This window comes from Aphelocoma coerulescens, chromosome 26 (assembly GCF_041296385.1).
Source record: "Aphelocoma coerulescens isolate FSJ_1873_10779 chromosome 26, UR_Acoe_1.0, whole genome shotgun sequence".
Lineage (NCBI taxonomy): Eukaryota > Metazoa > Chordata > Aves > Passeriformes > Corvidae > Aphelocoma > Aphelocoma coerulescens.
Window position 1 is genome coordinate 1,682,077 of NC_091039.1, and position 20,333 is coordinate 1,702,409.

Genomic DNA, 20,333 nt, shown 5'->3' on the forward strand with positions numbered 1-20,333 from the left:
ACAACATTTCAGCCAAAAAATGTTTTACAGCATTGTCATTCTGGTGACAGAGCGTGGGGTGGTTATAACTAGAGAAGAGATTGGGCAATAAAACCTGTTTTTTCTGTCCCAAAGCATTGCTCAGGAATTTCTGGCTGTCCTCCAGCCCTCCACACAACACCAGGAGCTGCACAACCCCTTTGAAGTTTATGACCAAGTTAAACTCGATCATTTCTTTGGTAACAGCTGCTGTGTATGTCAGAAAAATGCCCCAAAATTTGCTGGATGTGGTTCCATCCCTGTCCTGCCACACTCAAAGTGCAGAGTTGATGTCCCAGGTTCCTCACAACCTATTGGTCTCATTTCTTGTAGGCTTTTGGGGACTGTTTTGAGGAATGTTTTGGGGACTATTTTTAGGATATGAGGTTTTGTAGAGCTGTATCAGACAGGGAGGGTCATGAGCTTGGTCCTGTTCCTCTCCATCACCCTGGGTGGGACAGGCTGGGGCTGCTGCCCTGAACCCAGAGCAGGAGTCTCCCACAGCCAGGAGGAGGCCCAGGAGATCGGGAGCAGCGATGGGAGCCAGCAGGGAGGGGATATCTGGGTATGAAATGTTCCAAAATTATAAAAGGTCCTGCGATGACTCACGGTTTCGAGCTGTTACATGAGCAGGTATCTGTTCCCTTGTGCTGAGTAAGGGCTCTGGGCTGCTTGCAGATGTTGTTATTGCAAAGGCTCCCATCCCTTGTCCTCTCCAGGCAGCTCCGAGCCCGCTCCTCTGCCCCCTCCCAGGAGATCCACCCACGCTGTCCCTGCAGACTCCAGGGAAGGGTTGGCACCGTTTCCCTTCTCTTTCCCTCTCTCAAATTTCAGACTCAGCTCAGTTTCATTTCATTCAGCTCATTTTCCCACTCAGATCCTCCCCTCTCCTTCATTTGCCCTGCTCTGGTCACAGTTGTTGTCCCACAATATTGCTGAGAGAGCAGCGAGGGTGTCACTGACAGTCCTGCTCGTGGCTGGCCAGGCTCCCAGCTGGAGCTGGGTTTGTCCAGGTGGCCAGCAGTGTCCATGGGGTGCTGCTCTGGGCCTGCCATAATCCTCCTGTTGCTTTCATCTTCCCAGCTCCTGTCCAAAAGCAGCCGAAGCTGCTCGACTCCTCCTGACAGACCTTTGGTCCAACAGGGAGCTCCAGAGTGTGCTCAAGCAGGTGAGGATAACACTCCTGCTTCTGGGAGTCAGGAACAGCCCTGGGCTGCTCACTTGCTGAAGTGGGGAGCTGGTAAAGGCCCTGAGTAGGGCAGGGCCCAAGAGGAGCCCGGGACACTTGGGGACCCCCCTGGGATCTGAGCAGTGGCAGGGGGTCGCTGCTGGGACTCGCTGTGGGGACGCTGTGGAGCGGATGGTGACGTGCCTGTGTCAGGCACCTTCCTCGCTGGGGATGGTGCTGGAATGCTCCCCAGCACAGCCCTCACTCGGGGCTGGGACACACTGGGCGTCTCCCCCTCGTTTAGGGGATTCCCTTCATTGCAGTCCATCGGGTCCCAACAGGTGCCTGTCAAGGTCCCTCCTCTCTTTCTCCCCGTTTTCTTCTGTGTCCACGGCCCTGCCCTGTGGTTACAGCCCCCCTGCAGTCAGGGTAAGCTTTCAAACCAAGAGCAGGAGTAGCTGGGATTTGTTTTGCTCCCTGCAACAGAAGCTGGGAAAGTGCAGAGCCAGACAGGCACTGAGCCAGCTCCCACTCCCAGCTCCTGCTCCCAGTGGCTTTCTTTGAACAAGCTGGGTTTTTCCAACTCAAGAGCAGCAGCACCTGCAGAGAGTAAAGGGCCAAATTAAAGAGAAGGAGGAATGCCTACAAAGGGGAGCACCTGGGGGCAGGAGCAGAGCATCCAAACTGTTCCCATATTAACAGTGAGTGACTCTCTGCACAGGAGCTGGGGCACTTTTGTGCCAGGCTCTGCTCACAGCCTGTGCCAGCTCATTTTGGTGTGACTCAGTCACTCTGGCGTTCACACAGAGGCTTATTGCATAGCTAAACATCAGGGGAGGAGGGTGGCAGTCTGCAGGGGCACATCCAGCATGCAAAGACTTCTGCTCCTGTTTCAGGATGAGGAGCTAAATGAAACAATACTCAGCAAATGATTAAATAAAAGTTCCCTCCAAAAACCTGGAGTCCAGCTCTGGGTTGATGGAAAGCAATGCAAGGAAAGGCAACCTGGGCTAGTGGAAGGTCTCCCCTGGGGACATGGCAGGGGAGAGGGGAATGAGATGAGCTTTAAGGTCCCTTTAACCCAAACCATTCTATGGTTCTATGATTCTATGAAATTCATCAACAAGGGTGACAAAGGCACCCAGAGGGCTGACAGAGGAGGTTGGCTGAGAGTGAAGCACACTTTGCTCAGTAACTGCTCTCAGTGTAGAAACTGATATGCACTCACTGCACTTCCTATGTTTCTGCTTTTTCAGCAAGGGTTTGATAAGAACATGATGGGATCTTTAGCTGGAACGACCTTCAGGACCCTCTCCTCCAGATTTTAGAGCCTCTCCATGCACGTTCAGGCTGCAGGTGAGAACATGGCCCTCGTGGTGGATTTGGGGCACAGGAATCCTTTGAGATGGTTGCTACTTTTGATCACCCCAAAAGTGTGTTTGTGAGATTTTCATACCAAATCTTCCCAGCCCGATCTGTTTCTGTGAGAGGTTGGGGGCTGTGCTGTCCCCAGGCCCAGGGCAGATGTTGCCCCCACTGCCCAGCTGTGCATTTTGGAGATGCTCAGCACAGATGGCACAGGACAGACAAAGCTGCTGGGCTTGGCTGTGCCTCTCACTTCCTTTGCCAAGCAATCACTGATTCAGTGCATTTTTCCAAACCCTCACAGGTGAGGCTCTTCCTGGGATTCTCCCTGGCAGTGCCCTCTTTCCTGAACTTTGAGCAGTGTTATCTGGACAGTGCCAGTAATGTGCAGTGAATCCCAGCACAGCCATGCCCTCAGCCATTAGCCTTAGCAATTGGCTGAGCCCTTAATCCAGCTGTCAGCCTCAGGTCAGAACTGAGAACCACATTCTGTCAACTGAAAATTCCAATAGAGAATCCAGGGAAGAGGAACCATGGGCAGAATTTCCAGGGCATCGTTATGGGTTTATATTCAGTGTGAAATGAGGATTGAAGCCATCAGGCACTTTTCACTCAAGATTCCCACTGAAGGGAAAAGCTTTAAACACTTTGCAAATACCAAGGTCTCTTGGGTGGTGTCTGAGATTATGCAGAGGGAATGATTTGCTCCCTTCCCCAGCATGGGCCTTCTGATCAAACCAAGAGGAAACAGTGCCAAAGCCCCTTCCTCCCCTCTGCCCAGGAATGGATTTCACTTCCTGCTCTGTTGGGATGTTTTCACTGGGACTCTGAGGAGCATGGAAGTCCAGGGTGAAAAGCTGTGGGCACCCAAGAAACTGCAGCCAGGCTTGGAGAAAAGATTAAAAACTGGGGTTTGCTGTAATGAAAAGATCTCTTGAATGCTTTAATTATCTGAGGGTTTGCTTTTTCTTTGTTTTTTTTTTTTTTCCCATTTCAGAATTTGGAGTTGGTTCATGTCCAGGAAGAACAACCCTTCCACAATTCCTTAGGATGTTAAAGATGTAGAGAGTTTCTGAGTTCAACTCAACTGTAAAGCAAACCAAACACGTGGATTTCATGTGGATGACACTGATATTTTTAAGCATTTTCTTCTTTTTAGGGGGGAGAAGGGACTTTGATATACTTTCTCGATGTCAATAATTATTTTTTTGCCAAGAGTGTGTCTGTGTAACTCTGGGTGTGATGTGGAGGTGTGTGCAGGCAGCACACACAGAGCACACGTGAGGAGCAGGATCTTCCTCCAGCTTAGTCCCCTGTTTTCCACCCAAAGTTGGGGTGATTGTGCAGTTTAACCCCTTGCAGGGTTTTATTCCAATTCCACCCTATCCATGCATCAAACACTGCCATGCTAAAAATTTGTCACGGCATATTTTTATGCCCAAACACAAAAAAAAGTCAATTTTAGGTCGAGTTGCCCCTTTGCATCTGGCCATTATTAACAGATACACACAAGGATGCTCTTCTTTCCAAGGCTGGTTATTCCTAACAGTTATGAACAAGGGCTTCTTCTCTGCTTAGGATTTTTCTCTGATAATTGTTAGCATTTTCTTTCCTGTCACATGAACTCTTTATCTCAAGAAGCAAATTGACACCTGCAGATTCTCTCCCAGGCCTCGGTCACCCTTCCCTGAAGCTGTTTGTGAGGGGACAGTTGGGACACAGCTGCAGAGCTCGAACATTCCCAGGTTCTGATCCATTCTGAGCACCAGAACAATTCCAGTTCCTGACTGTACCTGGACAGAGGTGGCATTTGAGAAGCTGAGCAGGACAAGCCAAGTGCTTTTCCACTGGAATCATTGACTGCCACAGGAATGAAAGAAAGGGGGATGTGGCCTCTTTAATCCTATTTTGTTTTTACTGATCAGTGTAAAGAACTGGTATTAATGTGCAAAGGAATGTGAGCACTTGTGTGATGTCAGGTTTGGAAATGTTGTATTTCTCGGGATCTTGAATTGCATTAATCTGCCTGTGATGCTGAGGCTGTGATGAGGGCCTGCTGAGCTCATTTCAGGGCAGCTCAATTCTTACAACCTTCTTCTCTCCACAAGAAAAATATCCTCCCCGTGGAGGGGACTCAGCTCAGACTCACGGGGAGGGAGCAGCTGAGGCTGTGTTTGCTGCCTGTCCCATACCCAGGATTGTTGTGCTGGTTATTATTCCTCAAAGAGGGCAGGGGCACAGGGCCATTTTTCAAACATTGGGGGTTAAGGAGGTGCTTGGGAAGGATGGATGATGAGCCTGGAAATGGAAATGCAGTCTCACTTCAAGTGTCAGGCTCCTAAATTGGTGGGACTCAGGATGTTCAGTTCACATCCATGGGGTGATTTGAGCCCACTAAAGAACTGCCTGTGAAGTTCGGGTTTGCTCTGCTGCAGCTCCAGGTGGCCCTTGTTGGTCCCCATTTGGAGCACAGGGAACTCTGCCCACAGAGGGAGATCATTTCCAGCTGGTTTTCCTCTTGGGCTACAAAGGGTGGCTTCATCTTGTGCACTTTAATGAGCAGCCACTCTTTGTCCACGTTCACTCAGGAGCTCTCTGTGCTGAGCTGCAGCCAAATGAGAGAGGGGGAAAAAGCCCCTTTGAAGTGGAGAGGCAGAACCAGGAGAATCCAGTAGCACAGAAGTGTTTCAGGAGGGTTTAAACAGAGCAAAGAGCCCCAGCCCGTGGGCAGAGCCCTTCCACCCCCCAGCAGTTCCCTTGCTGGATGTGGATTCCCAGATGCAAAATGTTCCAAGTGCTTTGGGCAGGACCCTTCTGTGGATGTCCCCCAGGGCTGCAGCATCCACAGGGTTGGCTCTGTTTGGGTGTGAAGTGCTCTGTGCAATTTTGCATTCAGGTTTGTTTTGTAATGGCACGTCCAGCACAAGTCCTGGGAGCGAATGCTTTTCTCTGGAAAACTAGTCGGGGAAACAACTACAAAATGGAATGATGGAATGTTGAGGAAATTCACTCTAATTGGCTGTGATTTAGGCTGTATTTTAAAACACTGCAGCTGCTTTCACCCCCCGTGCAGTTACTGAGTCACTGTACAAGGCACAAAGAGCCGTAGCTTTAGGATCATCTGCTCACAATTAAATTTACAGGTACTGGAGATTTCATTAGTGAGTATTGGACTCCAAGAGACAGATTCATCATTCACATAAATTTTATTACAAAAACCATTGTTACAGTTGTTTTTATTACAGTTTTTTTTTTTCAAAGCTAACAAAATGATAAAAATAAAATCTGCCTCCATGCTCAGAGCTCTTCCAAATGTGACGGGGCACAGCCCTGAGCAATCTCACCTGGCTGGGATGTTGTCCCTGCCCTGAGCTCAGAGGTTCCTCCCACGGAGCTGTTTTTAGGATGCTGTTTGTCACTGCTTGCAAACCTCAGGGCAGAGCTCACTCAGGAGACCTGTTGGCTGCAGGAACCACAACCATTCTGCCATCCCAGGGCTGTTCTGCAGCTGCATCTTCCCTGGGAAGTTCTCTGACAGCCTCTATTTTCCTCTCAGTCTCTCTTTAAAATCTGGACACCAGACTCCACTCAAGTCAGTGAAGTGACTTTGATGCCCAGCTGTGAGAAGCGAAGGGAAAATCAGACTTTCTGGAATAAGTGGTGTTGCTCATAACCAGCAATTCTGGGAGCTCAGTGAGGTTCCCTCCAACATAAATTAATGCTGTTTTCACCTCCAGTATAATTTTTTTTTTTGCATTCTGGGGAGGTATTTTTTTTTAAGGCGTGATTTTAACTGTGCCATCCTCTCTGATGAGCTGGTTTCCTGTTCCTTGCTCCTTGAAGAGCCAGGGTAGGGCCCACCCCCAGGACAGGGCAGGTCTGTGGCACAGGGATGGAGAATTCCTGAGGGGGAAGAAGGAGCGTGGCCAGCAGCAGCAGGAACAGGAGCAGTGGGACACCCAGCCGTGTAAATAAACACCACCCTCATTGTCCTGGGTGCAGCAGAGCTTTTCTGGTCTATTTTCTTACAAATGCTTTGTTTATTCTGTGTGTGTACAATCCCACCCCGCATTTCAGAAGCCTCATGGACGAGTCGAAGGCAGTTTTATTCCTCTCTGAACACACACCAGCGTGAGACCAACTCAGCCTTACCAGTCTGTAGCTCTACAGTGTATTCTGTAAGATATAGGTATGTGAGAAAAACGTCTCAGAGTTTTGTTTTGGCTGCACTGTATGTATTTGCTTCATTGGAAAAGCTGAAATCAATAAAAATTGCTGGAATTTCTTCAAGCTTCCTGGTTTGGATGATTTTATTTTGGTTGTTTTGCCAGTGGTAGGAAATAAGAAAGGTCTGAAAGGTCTGAAAAAACCCTGTTACCCTGCAGCAGGAATCAGCTTGGACTGCTCTGCCTTATCCAACAGGAGTAAGGAAGCTGTAAATCCCATTTCCTCCAGCTGGGCACTGCCCAGGCTCCCCAGGGAATGGGCACAGCCCCGAGGCTGCCAGAGCTCCAGGAGCTCCCAGGACACCGCTCCCAGGGATGCCCAGGGTGGGATTGTTGGGGTGTCTGGGCAGGGCCAGGGCTTGGATCAGTGATCCCTGTGGGTCCCTTCCAGCCCAGGATCTTCTGTGACTCCATGATTTTGTCCTCAGTGGGTTTCTCTCCCAGGAGCTTTCCCAGCCATCACTTCAATCCATGAAGAAGTTAATTACCATTGCTGTCATTTGTGTCACTGCTGAAGGGATCCAAAGGCTGTGGCAGGGAAAACTTGACACTGAACCATGCCATAAATCAAATCCCTCCTGATGGGAGAGAATTTTCTACAAGTCCTTGCAAGGAGTTTCAAAGATAAACCGAGACTTTTCCTTGAGTTTCAGTGCTGCTGGATAGTTGTTTTTTAAGTCTTATCAGAGGAACAGAGCCACCAGCGTGACCCAGGTAGAGCATAGAGCACAGAAAGCAGGAGTGAAGGCTCTCATTATCAAGATTTACACAGCCTTTTAAAGGTAATTTAACCAATGGTTACTAAAAATGTACATTATTTTCACTTTCCTACCAATTATTCAGTAACACGGGTAGGAACTGCAGAATTTTCTATCCAATCATTCCAAACTACTTTTACTGCAGAACATGGAGTAGTAGAAGAAGGAGATGAAGGTTTCGAGAACAACAACAATCCTCCATTTTGATATTTTTTACTCTTATCTATTTACTACAAAGAGAAGCCCAAAACCTCTCAATTTTTCACCCTGTGACAATCTTACATAGTAATCTATCACCTAATTCACACCACTGTATTTTCTAGTCCTTGTCTGATCGTTGGTAATTTTTTCCAAGGTTGGAGGCTAAAACAGTGTTGTTCAGGGGGGTAAAAACCCTTAAAAACAGGCAGAGAAATATTCTTGGCACTCTGGGTTCCTACAAAAACCCCTCAGTTTCTTCTGGACCTGCCCCACCTGAGCTGTGTTTGAAGCTCCCTGGTTCTGATATTTCAAAGGTGTGGTGAGCTTCTCTCTGGGCCAGGCTGGGCAGGCCCAGCTCAGAGAAGTTCCTCACAGGGAGCCAGCAGCTCATGGCCCTCAGTGACCTCCTCTGGCCCCTGCCCCATGGAATGATTTCCTTCCTGGGCTGAGGAGCCCAGAACAGCACAGGGCAGAGGGTGTGTGAGCCTGGGCTTGTGCTGGGACATCACAGCCCTTCCTGATCTCTGCTCCATCCCTATCCACACCTGATGTTCCCTTGGAGTCTTTTTTGAGCTGTCACTGGGATGGGCTGTTCATGAATGGTCCATGGAGTCACCTCTATGCCCATCTCACAAAAGATAAGATTATTTCACCCCACATGTATCACTTAACATTTCACTGTGCTGATGTTTGTCTGTCATTTATCTCCCTTTCCTTACTGGTCTCTAGTTCCCCAAAATTCCTCCATTCTCAGGAATGTCACTGATGTATCAGGTACAGGAGCTTGTTGGAATCCTCCCCCTTTCTCACAGGCATCACAAAATGGAAAACGTAAATACCTGCTCTTGTCTGCTCCTCTCCTTCCTGAGTGCTCCTTCTTCCGATACCCCCTGACCCCCCAGCCTCCTGGCAGGTTGTTCCCCTCTACTGGGAGATGCTCTGACTTTTTGGCTCATTCTTCTGACTCCAGCTGGTTGTTCCTTCAACTGCTTTTGGCAGCTTTAGTGTAGTTTATGTTGAACTTGGAAGCGGTTGTGAAGCCTTTCCTATTTTTGTCTTCACAAAAGAAATAAAAACAGCTGTTTGAAAACCACCCGCTGGTACCTTTTCCTCCTGCTGCTTACCCAGGCCAGCTGCCTTCTGCCCTTCCTCAGGGAATTCCTCACTGCTGGGGGGTGCTGGGATTGGGCTTCAGGATGATGAATGCAGCCCACATTGCCTGGAAACTTCAACTCTCCCTTTCCTTTTCCCTGTAAAAGCATCTCCGTCTCAGTTGCTGTTTTGGAGGATGAGCCTGTGGTGGTGGATATGAAGGCTTTTGTTGAGCCCAGGCTTTTCTGCTAGTCAGGACCAAATTGGAGGCTGCATCTGTGCCCTGTGGGGCCTCCCAGCCTGCTCCATGGAATTGCTGTTGACAACATCAAAGGATTTGGTCTCTCCATTAGACCCTGCAGGAACAGGAGCCCAGTGCACACGGGGAGAGCTGAAGTGCAGGATGAACAAAGGGCTTTGGATTCCCAGTGCTGGGGAACACTGGGGTGTGCAAGCACTGCAGCAGCCTCACAGAGGGATTAAGGAAGCAGCACCACTTGATCTCCTTCAGAAGACTCTTCAAAGCACACACCTGGCAAAGGGGAATGAGCTCAGCTCCGAGCTGTGTTTGGTATTTACTCGAGGCAAGGCTGAGGAATAATCCTGTACCACTGCCAGGATCTCATGAACAGGATCTGCAGCCCATCAGACAGGCCGGGCACGGTCTGTGAGCCCGTGCAAGGGACAAGGGACAGGTGCCACCCCCTGCACGTGGCTCAGAGCTGCTTTCCAAGAGCAGCCTCTGCTGCTCTGCTCAGGCTGCTGAAGGGTGGGTGAGCGCTAAAGGATTAAGCACAAAGGCAAAGCACCCAAGCTCAAATGTCTAAACCAGCTTTGGGTGGACCCTACAACCCTTCAAAACCTAATTGCATTTCAGCTGTGATCACTCCTTCCTCATACTGCTCCTGGGCCCTGGCACAGCAGGAGTGTTTGTGACTGGCTTTGAATGTGGTACATCAGTAATGGTTTTATTAAAGCCTTTTAGGGAGCAGCACATCCAGCAGTCCTTGGGAGGATTAAATTTGACATCACAAACATAACCAGCTGGGGATGTCCAGTCTGCAGCTTCTTCAGGCATGAATGCCACCTGAAGTCACATCTAAGGAAGGTCATATCAGTGACAGGCTGGAGAGTGAGTTGCCTTCTACCCAGTCAGGAGTGTCTACAAGGGATGCAGGTGAGTCCTCCTGTCCATTCCTGAGTAGCTCCCTGGACACTGGAGAAGGGCAGGACGTGGCAGTGTGGCTCAGCACACGCCTCCAGCTGGGAAATGAATTCTTGCTCACCAGTGGAGCCAACAGACGACCACATGCTTGGATCTCTGTCCATGTGCAGCAGGTGAAATGAATCCCAAGAAACCACTGGGTCTTTTTGGGGTTGTTTCCTGTGTGTGGACACATGACAAAAGCCATTTTTGGATAGGGAGCTCTGTGGACACGCACAAAGACCAGAGAGAGGTTGCAAGAAAAAGACAACCAAGGTGTGATTCAGCCGTGCTGTGGAACGGGTCCCTCCAGAGCCCAGCTCCGACACTCACAGATGCACTGATTCAGCTCAGGTGTAACGGGACTTGCAGCAGGATTCAAGGGGACAAAATGGGTGCTACAGGGTGCAGAGCACCCCCAGAAGCACTCATTGTCCCAAAGAGAGCAAGCACTAAATCCTTGGATGCCATACAGGTCTTACAGCCCCTGGGATCTCCAATAATCCACGGGGCTCCACCAGCAAAGCCTCATCCCACCAGCCAGGCAGCCCCAGGCACGGCCCCTTCCCATCCCACAGCACAACATCTGAGTCCTCTTGCTCTGCCTGTGATGCTTCAGGGCACACCCCACGCTTCATTTTGAGGTCCATGGGATTCAGGTCCGTGGGATTCCATCCCACACGTCCCAGGCACCGGAACTTCCCATCCAAGAGAATTCCATGGCCCAGATTCCACCCTGACCTGTGCAGGGCACCTGCAGGAAGCACCGAGCCCAAGCCAGAAACCTCAACAGCCCCAAGGACCGCACAGCACCAGCACCTCCTGCAGGGACACACGAGGCTCCTGCTGGACAAGCTTGCTCAGCAAAGTCCCTCTGTCTCAGTTTCCCGGGTGCTGGCTGGGATCACCCCAAGCACAGGCTCTGCTGTGGCCCCATGGCCAGACCCGGTGGCAGTGCCACAGCCCCACAGGGCACGCTGTGGGGCACACGTGGCAGCCCATGGCAGGAGGCCCTGCCCCACAGGTGCCAGTGCACAGGAGTTTGGCACCCAGAGCCCCCCAGCACCCACCCCAGGGCAGCTCCTCTGGGAGCGGGGGCTGGCTCAGAACAAGGCAGCAGCCCCACAGGGACTCATTCCCTGTTGCCCCCTGCAATGGGCAGAGCTTTGGGCTGCTCTGTACAGCCCCCATGGGTACCTCTCCTGCAGTTACCTGGCCTTGCAGGCTGCACCTTGCACAGAAGTTGTTACAGATCCCAGAGTGTTCTTGGCCCCTTTTTCGGTTCTTCCTAAGCGTTTCTTTGTCTCAGGAGAGCTTTTTGAGGGACCCCCAGGAGGCAGCCCAAGCACAGCGCCATGTCCCTCTCATCCAGCACCAGGAAGCCTCTCCTCTGCACTGCTGGGATGCAGAAAACGCTGCAGCTCTGCCTGAGCCTTCACAGCGCCTTCCCATCAGGGTGGGGGCAGCAGTGACACCCAGAGCAACATTTCCCAGATAAAGAAAACTGAGAGCAGTTTGTCAGGATGTGGCATCTGCTCCCGAGCCCCAGGAATGCTCCTCTGACTCCCATCACAACTCTCTGCAGCTTGGTCCTCTCATGCAGCAAAGCTTTGATGAGAGGCTGTTGAAAGGAATGAGAGACTTTACAAACAAGCTCTGGGCCTGCTGGTTGATGAAATTAGTACTGAGATGTAAAAGAAACAATGAGAAGGGTTCCACTGATTGATGAATGGAAAGAGGTTTGTCTCTACAAACAATGTGTAGGTCTGCTGAGAAATGAAATTGGATATTGAGAGATGAAAGAAACAATGGGAAAATAATAAAATTCAATAAGAACTAAAAATAAAGGGGGGTTATACCTTAGAAAGGAACCTTAGGTATCAGGCATTCTGGGAAGTCTGTACCTCTCGAGTACCTCAGCCAATGGGGAAAGAGAGAGGGAAATGAGGCCAAGAAATTCGGATAAAAAGGAGGTTGTGCCCTCCAAAAATCTGAGAGACCCCAGGGGAAATGCCCCATGGCCTCTCCCTTTATTCAAATAAAGTAACGGGACTCCTCTGTCTCCTCTTTGGACATAAACCTCTGGTGTTTGTGGATTAATTTTCCTGACATTGTGATGTAATTACCTCCCACTTACCCCCTCCTGGATGAGGTGGCAGGAATGAGATGTGATCCCTGGTGCAGAAATGAGATCCCTGGTGCTCCCAGCCTCCTCATCCCAGCTGATGGAGACCAAGAAAGTGTTTCAGCACAAAAAGAGCACTGCAGGAATCTTTGCAGGACACCAGGGAATGCCACTGGGAAGGTGGCACTGCTGACAGGCATTTTTAGGAAGCAGATCTGGTCTTGATCAACACTTTGGTCAATATTTCAGGTCCTGGATGAGATCTCGGGTGTCCCAAAGGTGGGAGGTGGCTGGAGCTGAGCGCAGTTCCTGCAGCAGTCCCAGAGCTCAGCACTGTGTGGGTGCAGAGCCTGCAGGGGCCATGCCTTGGCTGCATTTCTGCAGATGAGGAGCAAAGCAGCCCAACCCCCCCAGGCTGGGCAGCAGGGAAGAACCCCCTCGTGTCCAAGGTGGGTCTGGCTCCCCCAGGGAATGCCATGGGAAAGGAACAGGTGGAAATTTTCAAAGGTCATAAATCTATTGGAGGTTTCTGGCACTGCAAAACCCAAATACTTTCCCAGAGAAGGAGAGTTCCTCCTGCCTTTCCCTGGCACTTCTTGTCGGTGATTGAACACGGACTTCGCCAGGTGCATGCAAAGCCAAATTTTACTGTACAAGGCACATCTTTATATACTGTTACCAACCACCAGTTCAGCAGCTACACAACTTCAGTTTCTAAGGTTACATGTTTTACATCTCCAGCGACCACCGATGACAATCTCCTCGCCCAATCTCCCCGCCCAATCTCCCGTTAACTCTCCTGCTCCTTGTTTCGCCTCCTGCTCTTTTGCCTCTGCCAAACACGGCCCACCCGTCTCTCGCAAAGCCCCACGCCAGACAGAGCCATTCTCCGTGGCCACACTCTGAACCCCCACACTTGCCTCCACAAAGAGCCTCACAAGGTGAGGATCTTACTGAGAGAGCTGAGCTCAGGCAGTCCCTGTCACTGCTTTTGGCTCCCCAGGCCAAGTTTCAGCATGGGAGATGCCCCAGCCTGTTCTGTACCGTGAAGGGCAGCAGAGGTTTGCTTTGTGCATCTCAGTGCTTTCTTCCCGATGTTTTCTACTCTTTCTCCAGTTACCTTTCTCTCCCAGTACAGGTAACTCCTGCTTCAATCAGCGGGGATCTCTCCTGGCAGAACAGGAAAATCAGTCCCACTGATTTTCCCAGGGCTGAAAGAAATGCTCAAAAAACGTAAAGGGAAACTGGAGATTATCTGGCAGCCTTTGAGTTCCACCCTCAGCTTTTGTTTAGCATGTTTTACCCATGGTGAAAATCAATTCCTGCTTCCTTCCAGGTGAGGAGACGCAGCCAGGAGGGGAAAGACACTGGAAAGGATCATTGGAGCAGGGTCATTGGCAGGATTTCAGCGGGACCCTGGATTTCCCAGGCTGCAGCACATCGCTTAAATGGCTTCTGTCATTCTTGGCTGTGCAATGAGAAACTGGCTGTGCCTATCCCAAATATTTTTCTTTTGTTTTCCTGAGGGTAACCCAAAAGTCACACAGAAATGATTTCCAGCAGGATGCGCCAAAGCAGGAGAAGAGGAGCCAGGACAGAGGGAGCAGGAGGAGATGTCTCAGGGAGTGTTTGTGGTATTTGCAGTGACAGCTCCTTGGTACGCGAGCAAATCCCACACCCAGCACCCTCTGCCCCTCGAGCCTGCCCCAAGCTCCCGGGAGCAGCAGCAGCACCTCTGCAGGCTCAGCCAACGTGGTGGGAAAGGAGCAGAGCCACTGCGAGCCCGGCCAGGGCTGAGTCACTGCCCCACCCTGCGGGAACAGCGGCAGAGAGAGCCTGGAGAGGCTCCCAAAACAGGCAGAGCATGAGAGGGGGGTTCAGAGGCACCATCCCCACCACCGGGAACTGCGATGGGATGGAGCCATGGGCTGAGGGGGGGAGGGAGGGAGGGAGGGAGAGAGGGAGGGAGGGATGAAGGGATGGATGGATGGATGGATGGATGGATGGATGGATGGATGGATGGATGGATGGATGGAGGGAGGGATGGATGGATGGATGGATGGATGGATGGATGGATGGATGGATGCATGGATGGATGGATGGATGGAGGGAGGGATGGATGGATGGATGGATGGATGGATGGATGGATGGATGGATGGATGGATGGATGGATGGATGGATGGATGGATGAAGGGATGGATGGATGAAGGGATGGATGGATGGATGGATGGATGGATGGATGGATGGATGGATGGATGGATGGATGGATGGATGGATGGATGGATGAAGGGATGGATGGATGGATGGATGAAGGGATGGATGGATGGATGGATGAAGGGATGGATGGATGGATGGAGGGATGGATGGATGGATGCATGGATGGGGGGAGGGATGGATGAGCTTTTCCTCCAGCAACTGAGGCAGGGACAGGCTGATGGTGGCTGACAGGTCTCCAGGAAGGGGATGGGGTGGGATGGGATGGGATGGGATGGGATGGGATGGGATGGGATGGGATGGGATGGGATGGGATGGGATGGGATGGGATGGGACGGGACAGGATGAGCAGACACCTTTACTCATGGGCAGAACTTTGCCCATCAGCTTTGCCCTGGGACAAGTCAAGCAGAGCCCAGTGCTGACAGAGCCAAGAGCATGGGATGTGGGAATATCTTCCCAATGAGTGTCCCCTGCCACCACCCTCCTGCCATGGACCATCCCTGCAGGGGGGAGTGCCAGTGCATTTCTGGGGCTGTGCAATCCCCAGAAACCAGGGCTGGGGCTTTGTTCCACACGTCTCCTGGGGTTTGGCAGAGGGAAGGACCCTTTTCCCCTCCACCTGAGCTGGGGGACAGGAGCAGATGGTGACAGGGGACACCTGCAGCCCCGTGGCTATGCTAAGGACAGGGTGGTGACCATGATTGGGCAGCAGCAGAGCCACAGGCACTTCCATGGACTATCCAGAGGGGAATACAGCCTGCCCAGGAGTTGTCCAAGGGCAGCTCCTCCACATCTCCAGTGCAGAGCTGGGCTGCTCGCCGCAGGAGCACCAGTGGGGCACAGCCCAAGACCAAGCCCTGAGGAGGAGCCACGCCAAAGTCGTCGTTCGTGTCCAGCTTTGCTTTGGGAAGATGCTGCAGGGACAAGCCCCGTGTGAGAGCACTGTGGCTATTTCTGTCTGTGTTTATGGATGCGCCACTGGGCTGCTCCTCCTTCCCAGGAGCACCAGGAACATGAGGTGCCCAGGCTGTTGCCACCACCCTGTTTCCCTCCCCTGGGACCACAGTAGGCAGAGGAATGGGTACAAGCAGAGACACTGATGCTGGCACCATGACAGCCTCTTTCCTTCAGCATTCAAGGCCCAGCCAGCAGTGGGTTCCTCTCCTTTCCAGGTGTCTGTTTGGGTCCCTGGGTGTTTGTTCTGCTGGGTTTGGAGAAGTCCCAGGCCGTTAACATGGGGGACATGCTGAGCTGAGCTGGCTCCACAGCTCCCTGCAGGAGAGGCAGCTCAGGCATCCTGGGGAGTTCCCTGTGCCTCCTCCTTCCTGAAAATCCTGGCAGAAAACTCCTCACATAACCTCAGATGCTCTGTGATACCCCCAGACACCTGTTTGGAGCAACCTGGTCTTGTGGAAGGTGTCCTTGCCCATGGCAAGGGGTTGGAACTGATGATCCTTGAGGTCCTTTTATGGGGAATTATAAGAGAGAATTGAGCTGTGAGCTGTAAAACCTGCCTGCAGAGGCACATGGCAGAACAAAGGAGCACATGGCGGCACAGAGAGGCTTGTCTCCAGGGGCCCTGGTGGGAGGAGGTGTCACAGTGCAGACCCCTAGGAAGTGCGTTGTTGTTGTGGCAACACAAGACAGGTCACACCATACAGGGAAATGCTGTGCCTTAGAAAAGTGTATAAAACCAACTCACTGCTTTGAATAAGCGATTCCGATTCCCTGCCAGTCTGGGTCCGAGATTCAATCACCGACAAATGGTGCCCCATGTGAGGAATTTATTATACACCTATCTGTGCGTCCATCGGTGAGCCCTGTGGGACTTGAAGTGCTGCTGAAAGAAGCAGGAAAGCTGGCCAGTGATTAATCCCTGCAAATTGTAGGTGAGCCAAGGGGGACAATGGGGGATGGTGTGTCCCACAAACAGAACATCACAGAGACATTGGAACAGATTTTAAAGAAACGTGCCAGGAAAGTTGAGTCTACAGATTTGGACAGACTCTTCTTCTGGGCAAAAGACTGGGGTTCAACTTTAGATAGTACCAATATTTTTGATCCTCGGACATGGGACGCTTTAGAAGCAGCGCTGACAAAGCTTTTGTGTCTGTGGAGGAGAGTGTGTAAGGCGCTCACAGCGCATGCAGCACCCAGAGACCGGACAAAGAAAGACACTTGTGCCACCGCAGCAGCTGTGCCGAGCCCTTCTGCTCTGCCAGCAAACCATAAGTCTGTCAGGGCTGTGGGAGAAGAACCAGAAGATGGCCCCTCGTCCCCTGACCCATTTGACCCTGGAGGAGAGCTGGACGGTGTCGTAGAAGAGCTTGCGCCACCCCGCACCACGCGGCATCAGCTGGAGCCGGGTCATGGCGAGCAGCTGGAGCCAGGGGGCCTTTCCTGGTAGTGTGTTCCTTCTCCATTTGCCCTCTGCAAGAGTGCAGTGGGGCCATGCACTGCAAGATGTGGCAGAGGGGAAAGCGAGCGCACGGTGTCGGTGAGCGCATGACAGTGAGCCACAGCGGTGAGCACATGGCAGAGCTGCGCCACACAGGCGAGCACACGGCAGCGAGCACACGGCAGCGAGCACACGGCAGCGAGCACACGGCAGCGACGACAGTGAGCACATGGCAGTGAGCACACGGCAGCGAGCACACGGCAGCGAGCACATGGCAGTGAGCACATGGCAGCGAGCACACGGCAGCGAGCCCACGGCAGCGAGCACACGGCAGCGAGCCCACGGCAGCGAGCACACAGCAACGAGTACACGGCAGTGAGCACATGGCAGTGAGCACACAGCAGTGAGCACATGGCAGTGAGCACACAGCAACGAGCACATGGCAATGAGCACATGGCAGTGAGCACAGGGCAGCGAGCACAGGGCAGCGAGCACATGGCAGTGAGCACATGGCAATGAGCACACGGCAGCGAGCACACGGCAGCGAGCACATGGCAGTGAGCACATGGCAGTGAGCACATGGCAGCGAGCACACGGCAGCGAGCACACGGCAGCGAGCACATGGCAGCGAGCACATGGCAGTGAGCACACGGCAGCGAGCACATGGCAGTGAGCACACGGCAATGAGCACACGGCAGCGAGCACACGGCAGTGAGCACACGGCAGTGAGCACATGGCAGTGAGCACATGGCAGCGAGCACACGGCAGCGAGCACACGGCAGCGAGCACATGGCAGCGAGCACATGGCAGTGAGCACACGGCAGTGAGCACACGGCAGCGAGCACATGGCAGTGAGCACACGGCAGTGAGCACATGGCAGCGAGCACACGGCAGTGAGCACATGGCAGTGAGCACACGGCAGCGAGCACACGGCAGCGAGCACACGGCAGTGAGCACATGGCAGTGAGCACATGGCAGTGAGCACATGGCAATGAGCACACGGCAGTGAGCACATGGCAGTGAGCACATGGCAGTGAGCACATGGCAATGAGCACACAGCAGTGAGCACATGGCAGTGAGCACGTGGCAGTGAGCACGTGGCAGTGAGCACATGGCAATGAGCACATGGCAATGAGCACACAGCAGTGAGCACATGGCAGTGAGCACATGGCAGTGAGCACATGGCAGTGAGCACACGGCAGCGAGCACATGGCAGTGAGCACAGGGCAGCGAGCACATGGCAGCGAGCACACGGCAGTGAGCACACGGCAGTGAGCACATGGCAGTGAGCACATGGCAGTGAGCACATGGCAATGAGCACATGGCAGCGAGCACATGGCAGCGAGCACATGGCAGGGCCGTGCCATGGATGCACCCAGCAGCAGCCCCCACACCACAGATGGGCGGGATCAGCGGCGCTGGGAGCTGGCGGGGCCGCGGCTCCGCTCAGCGCACGGCGAAGGCTGCGAGTGGCTCTCGGCAGGCAGGAGGTGAAGAGGCGAGCCAGCGGGGCCCGCACTGCTACAGCCAAGGCTCCTGCTCCTTGCAGACTCTCAGAAGCTGACACTGTGCTAGAAAAAAGGACTGAGTAGACCAATAGCCCCTTCCCCAGGAGTGGGGAGGTTGCAGCATTCAGCATTTGCACCAGCTTGTGCCAGAGCAGCTGCAAGCTGCTGCTTTTTTTTTACCACACCACCTTGTAATATCCTGCATTGTTTTGATTGGTTTTTGTGATGGATAATAATTATAACTTGTAAGCTACTTTTTTAAGCAAGAATTAGGCTTGTTACCTTTTGAAACCTTTTGAAACCATTTAAAGAGTTAATGTTATTATAATTGCAATTTTCCAAAGCCTAGATTTATATATATATTGTGTGAAACAGTGAAGTATTTAAGCAGATAATGATTATTACCTTGCTTATTTTTACTTAGTGCACATCAGGTGTATTATTTTACTGCTCATAGTAAGAAAACTGCATGTCATGTTACGCATTTTCCTGAATTTAGTAAGTTGAAAGATGCTCCAGTTACATACTGTTAGAACAGAAAAGGGAGAATGCAGAGATGGGGTGTGCCCCCTGCGAAAGACTGCAAAGAGGTTTATACATTCTTAATTTTTCAATTGCATTCAGAAGGATAGTAATAAAGTTTTTAAGCCATTTTATAAGTATTTTAGAGAAACCTTCTCAGTCACAGCTTGAGGCTCTGGCCAAGCCTTAGCTCTGGCTGACTGGAGATGATACTGTCAGACCCAAGTGTCTCTGCCCTAAAAGTGTAATCAAGTCACTTTGACTTGTTGATTTGACCTTATAAAAGCTGGACCCTCTTTTGAGGTAAACTTGGAAGTCTGGCCTAGGAAAGACTCTCCAAGTCTTAACTATGAAACAGGACCTCCCAGCAGATGTGGACTCTGAGGGATGGTAAAAGTTTTAGACAACTTAACGTTGTTTCTCAAAGTTCAATGTGTTTAATCACTGTCATAATTCTTATTTGTATAAAACGGAAAAGGGGGAATTATGGGGAATTATAAGAGAGAATTGAGCTGTGAGCTGTAAAACCTGCCTGCAGAGGCTCATGGCAGCACAAAGGAGCACATGGCAGCACAGAGAGGCTTGTCTCCAGGGGCCCTGGTGGAAGGAGGTGTCACAGTGCAGACCCCTAGGAAGTGCATTGCTGATGTGACATCACAGGATAGGTCATGCCATACAGGGAAATGCTGTGCCTTAGAAAAGTGTATAAAACCAACTCACTCCTTGAATAAACAATTCTGATTCCCTGCCAGTCTGGGTCCGAGATTCAACTGCTGACATCCTTTCTGACCCAAACCATTCTATGGTTCTTTGATTCTCTGTTTTTGAGTTTGGGGGTCTCCAAGCATTATTTATTCAGGACAAATGTGCCAGCAGTGCCAGCAGTGCTGGTGCAGGGCAGGTTAGCTTTGCCAGGTGTGGAAGCAGAGGATGCCCACGGCACCTGCCCTCCCATCTCTGTGGATGGAGTTGCAGCATTGGCAGCTTCCTTGCTTGGTTTTTTTAGGCTGCCACCAACACCTGCCCATAAACTGAGCTCAACAATCACATCTAAGAAGGTTTCCCCACCTTCCCGGCCTTTAGTGCTTCTTCCCTGTTAGGAGGAATCTCCACGGATCAATCCACCCTCACCTGGACTGCTTAAAATTAGACACTGAAGTCTGAGATAGTTGCTCTGGGTTCCCCTCATAGCCAGTGGAGAGAAATAAACTGCCCAGCATGTGGTCCAGCTCATGGCCAGGCAGAGGTGGATGGAGGGGCAAATGAACAGTTTTCTGTTCCCACTGCTGGCTGAGGAAAAGCAGATTAAGACAAGGAATGCTCAGGCACAGGAGAGTGGCCTGAACCTCACTGTTTATCTTCTGGGAGAGCACAGGCACAGAACCCCCACTCTGAAACTGCCCTGCAAAGGAACACTCTTCTTTCTTAGCAGGAAGCCAGACCAGCTCTGGCCTGGCAGGATGGGATGGCAAACAACACACTCCTTGTGCCTCTGACAGGAGCTGAAACTGCTGCCAGCCCAACAAAGGAG

General features: G+C 51.7%; 1 protein-coding gene across 1 annotated transcript in view; it reads left to right on the top strand.

Moving 5' to 3' along the window:
* The window catches only part of PKP1 (plakophilin 1), a 48,616-nt gene extending 41,791 nt beyond the window's left edge, over window positions 1-6,825 (top strand). The window contains exons 12-14 of the mRNA XM_068996008.1: window positions 1,102-1,186; window positions 2,443-2,542; window positions 3,549-6,825. Of these exons, the coding sequence (XP_068852109.1) occupies window positions 1,102-1,186; window positions 2,443-2,514 (157 nt within the window). The 3' untranslated portion in view covers window positions 2,515-2,542; window positions 3,549-6,825. The remainder of the gene's footprint in view (window positions 1-1,101; window positions 1,187-2,442; window positions 2,543-3,548) is intronic.
* The last annotated feature ends 13,508 nt before the right edge of the window (window positions 6,826-20,333 follow it).